The sequence below is a fragment of the Triticum aestivum genome, chromosome 4A, assembly GCF_018294505.1.
Source record: "Triticum aestivum cultivar Chinese Spring chromosome 4A, IWGSC CS RefSeq v2.1, whole genome shotgun sequence".
NCBI classification, from domain to species: Eukaryota; Viridiplantae; Streptophyta; class Magnoliopsida; order Poales; family Poaceae; genus Triticum; species Triticum aestivum.
Genome location: NC_057803.1, coordinates 314,375,858 through 314,380,715, shown reverse-complemented (window position 1 = coordinate 314,380,715; position 4,858 = coordinate 314,375,858). Strand labels below are relative to the sequence as shown.

General features: G+C 39.3%; 1 protein-coding gene across 1 annotated transcript; it reads left to right on the top strand.

Moving 5' to 3' along the window:
* The first annotated feature begins 1,492 nt into the window (after nucleotides 1-1,492).
* LOC123086023 (DNA-directed RNA polymerase I subunit rpa49) lies at nucleotides 1,493-4,649 on the top strand. Its single transcript, XM_044507726.1, has 4 exons — nucleotides 1,493-1,969; nucleotides 2,475-2,621; nucleotides 3,209-3,517; nucleotides 3,987-4,649. The coding sequence occupies exons 1-4, from the start codon at nucleotides 1,598-1,600 to the stop codon at nucleotides 4,422-4,424; spliced, it is 1,266 nt and encodes a 421-aa protein (XP_044363661.1). The 5' UTR covers nucleotides 1,493-1,597; the 3' UTR covers nucleotides 4,425-4,649.
* The last annotated feature ends 209 nt before the right edge of the window (nucleotides 4,650-4,858 follow it).

The following is a 4,858-nucleotide window of genomic DNA, read 5'->3' as shown; positions in this document are numbered from 1 at the left end:
TTTTTTTTTCTCCGATTTTCTTTTCTTTTCGTTTTCATTTTTCTTTCTTGGATTGCTTTTTCTTTTTCAAAAAATGTTCACATTTTACAAATTTTGTTCATTTTTACAAAAAGTGTTCTGTTTTCAAATTTTGTTCATAACTTGCAATATTTGTTTGCTTTGTTTCAAAAAATGTTCATAATTTCATGAAATGTTCTATTTTCAAATATTTGTTCGAAAATTCAAAAAAGTTTCATGTTTTTTGAAAACATTTTCTGCAGTTTCAAATTTTTTGTTCGCATAGGCAAAACAATCTTCTTGTCTATGAAAATGTTCAGAAATTCAAAATATGTACACACATTTTCAAAATATAGACCATTTTTCTGAATTTTTGAACAAATTTCAGATTCTAGAACATTTTTTGGAATGTTTCAAAAATTGTTCACATTTCTTTGTTTGCAATTTTCAAAAAATGATCGTTTTTCAAATTTTGTCTGGTACATTTTTCTTTTAAAAAAAATCACATCTTTAAAAAATTGTTCATCATTCTAAAAAAATGTTCCCGTTTTAGAAAAACACAAATTAAAAAATGTCATGTTCTCAGAATTTGTTCACAAATTAAAAAATGCTCCTCTTTTTGAAAAGTGTTCGCAAATTCAAAAAATGTTCGCATTTTGTCAAAATTTGTTCATGATTGTGAATTTTTGTTCAGAATTTAACAAAATGTTCATACTTTTTCAGGATCTGGTCACAAATTCAAAATATGTTCCTGTCTTTAGTTTTTTTCAACAATTCAAATTATTGTTCAAAATTTCAAAAAACTTGTATGTTTTTATCAAAACTGATCGTAATTTTTAAGAATGTTTCTGTTTTTCAATATTTGTCCACAACTTCAAATTTGTTCCTTTTTTTAAATTTGATTACATATTCAAAAAATGCTAACTAAATTTAAAACTCGTGTGTGTTCGTAAAAACGTTCTTACATTTAAGAAAAATATTCAGAAATTACAAAAAAAAAGTCCAGAAAAGAAAAAATAACCGGATCTGGTGATGTGACTAGTTCTATAGTACTCGCATTGCCATATCACCATAAGCATCAATCAGGCGTAGTGGTTACTTACCTTGCTCTAGAAGTGAACGGTCGTAAGATTGATTCTTTGCTGAAGCTTCATGTTTTTCTTTCATTTTTACACCGCTCGCGGTTTGTGTGGGCCGCCAAGTCGGGGGGCGCCCCGACTGGTTGCCGCAGTAAGCGGCACATAGGTGCTCCTGCAGGAATCCCTCAAAAAAGAAGTGCTCCTGCAGGAATCGACCCGCCTCAATGCAAAATATGGTTTAAATTTGAATCGAAAATGAATCAAAACCAAAAGAAAAAAAAACATTTATTTGTTTGCTTCGCGTGTTGGACCGTGTTTTGCGTCCCTTAGCTTCGAAGAAGGGACGCGGCCGAACCACGACTTGGCCTAATATACCCAGGTACTGGATTGAGATAATAGCTTAAATGAAACGCAATGTTGTGGTTGTGGAGGACTTTCGTGCAAACATCCATTCTTCCTCTCAGCCTTAAGCGAAAAAACCCTAGCACTGGACGACCTCCAAAACCCTAGAGCCGTCCCCAATGGCGAGCCACGAAACCGACCCGTCCCCTGCCGCCCCCTCCAAGAAGAAGAAGAGGCACTCCAAGAAGCGCAAGGCCATCGAAGTCACTGTAGATGCCTCCTTTCCTGGCGCCGCCGCCCCCGTCGTCGGCTACTTTCCGACGGGCTACGACCCCCTTGCGGCCGCAGAGCCCCCACGTGCGCGGTTGTTCCGCCACGAGAAGCACCATAACCGCGTCGAGCTAGTGGTCCGCGCCCCTGGTGGAGGCCCCGACTTCGTCGGCCGGAGCTACGCCGGCGAGGCCGCTGCGCCGCAGCTCTGCGGCTACGCCCTCGGCGTCCTCGACAAGGCCACCAGCACTCTGAAGATTGTCCCCATCGCCTCCAACAAGGTGAGCATCTCCATCCCGATGGCGCCAAAGTTTGTTCGGTCTTGTTTAAGCAATTCTACATACAGTAGTATTGTTCTTAGTTGACGTGAAATGTTATGATCCCATTTATATTTATAAGCAGTTCTAGTCCGTTTATAAATCAATTCTTGTCCTAAGAACTGACATGCTTGCTCAAAGGAACAAGAGATTTCGGGTGGGCATTGGAACTGCGCTAATCTGTAATTGGTTTTATGGTTAACCTCCTTAATTCAAAATAAATGCTGCAACTGGGTGATTCTGTAACATCGCTAGCATAATTTAAGATTTTGTGAGCAGATGTGCCTGCTCCGAGTTCCTGTGGTTGGTGAGATGGTATCTGAACTGCTGCAAGGGGATTTTCTTTCTCAGTATGACCATTATAATGGTTTACATTGAATGTATCTGAGGTTTATTTAGTTCGAATAAGATTAGCATTTGTGATTGGAGGATATGTAGCGTTATTCTGAATGTTTGTATTTCCAAACAGATTTTGAGGCTAGAGCCACACTTTGAAGTGCAGCAACCGGCTCATTCACAACAGTCAGCAGCAGAAGCAGGTTCTTCTGTAGCAGATACTGAATTGAACAGACAAGATCTTACCCAGGCTTATGGGACCAAGAAAGATAAGGATAAGGTATGTTTGTGGTACAGGGTCTACTGTCTTTGCTGTTGACTATATTTGTTTTTTTGTAATTATTATTTTATTTCATGCTGTGAGCCTGAGCGTTGAATTTTGTACGGTAGTACTCCCTCCGTCCCAAAATAAGTGTCCCAAAATAAGTGTCACTTATTTTGGGACGGAGGGAGTAGAACATAATGGTCATGAATGTAAGGTGTCACTGTTTTTTTCTTGTTGTAATGATGGAAAATATTTAGCATGAACTGTCATGAAAATAATATACCTCTTGCTACAATAGTTTTGTGCATTTAGATAAACTTGGCTTTTCCTCTCTCTTTTTAGTGTGACAAGAAAATACTTTCTTGTATATGTATGTAACTGGTTTTTAAAGTAAAAATAAGCTTCCACAGACTTGTTACATGTGTGAACTTAACATTTTCCATTTTAAATAGGTCGCAGCCATTTTCATGATGTTACAGGATTATTTTTCTTCTTCTCCTCTTCTCCCATCTTAACAGTGTCCTCTGACATGCTTAACACTTAAGTTTTGGATACAAACATGGTTTGGTTCAGTTGAATATATGTATTCCTATTCCTTGCAGGATAATAAGTGGAAGTCACTAAAAGAACAAAGGAATGACCCTTCTGCTTATTTGGACCTTGATCTTGGAGAGTCCAAGACCACTGCAGATGCCACTGATAGTCAGGCATCAATGGAAGTTCGCAACATTCCACCTTATGATCCTGCTGCAGATACATCTGAAAAGGCATATCTTTTTGATGAGATCATTCCAAAAAATATACGGCCACACCTTCTTGATATTGTGGGACACTTTGAATCGGGAGAATTTGGTTTGAAAGGCTATGGGAGTTTTGTCTCGAATCGTGTGAATAAGTTGCAGGAACTTCAGGTAAATAGTGATGGTTTTCTATGTCTTTTCGTGTTATCTGGCGGTTGCAAGACCTTGTTTTGTTTCAATACCAGCATGCTCACAGTAGTATCCAGCTTCTTGAAACTAGCTTTATTCTAGACTTGAGCAGGATTTTTGAGAAAAGCTGATATTTTTACGTTGTCGTGATATTTTTCTGCAGTGGATCTGTCTAGGATGCATCCTTACTCCGTAGGCAGTTTATGTGTGATGTGGGGCACACATTCTTTCTGTTATTGTATTTGGATGACAGATATCAAGACACTATTGTTGCTACTTTTCCATGTTTTTGCTTTGTAGATATTTACGTAGTTATGCTGCCCAATATTATGCAGTTAATGATGGAAAACTAACTGTCTGCCCAATATTGTGCTAAAGTTAATTTAGAAAGAGTTGCTTCACTTATTATTCCATGTGATGTAAAATCATTAGCTTTTGTTTTGTTTTGTAGGGTGAAGATCAGGAAAGGCTTGCTTGGATACTATCCTATATCACACATCTCCTGTCCTTGTTGGCGCGCAACAGCTCCATGTCCAAGCAGAAAAGAAAAGAAAAAGACCAGACCATCCGTGGACCAATGATCCCACAGGCGGTGCACCGCAAGCTGTTGCTGATGTTCACGGAGCCAGGGTCTTCTTCCTTGTCGACAGAGAAACACGAGCTTCTGATCAATTACATTTTAGTACTCACACTTTTTGCTGATGACTTCAGATCTGAACCTACGGATATATGTGCGGACTTGAAAATGAACCGCCAGATGCTTAAACCATATTATGACCAGCTGGGATGCAAGTCCGTGTCAACAGGTGCTTTTAAACCAGTTTTTATGACACTTCCAGCACCCCTCAAGTTCCCACAACAAGTCACAAGGAGAAGGCGGCGAAAATAACCATCTTAGTTATTGGTTTCCATTTGATATGGTTGTGATAGGAAAGGTATGCATTGCCACCGTCGAACCTATGTGCCCTCAGCTCAGTTTCACCAATGTAGTGGAGAAAATGATGAAGGTGGTTGTTCTGTTTTTGTTTTCTATTGTCACTTGGGAATTGCTACGAGAGGAACCATATTACTGATATATAATTTGCTTGCTACCGAAATTTGTTTTTTGATGCTACATTTGGTATACCACCTTGTCGTGAGTTGAGTCGTAATTTTTGGTTGTATTTTTCTTCTGGAAAGAGATGCCACATCCTTGCCATCGTCTACTGTGATGGTCACCTGCCACGATGAACCAGCAGGTCGATAGCCGAGCGACGAAGGGCCCAGCTGTCTGTGAGCTGGTTCTGTGGACTTCAGGGCCACTTGTAAGCGTGTGTTCTCTGC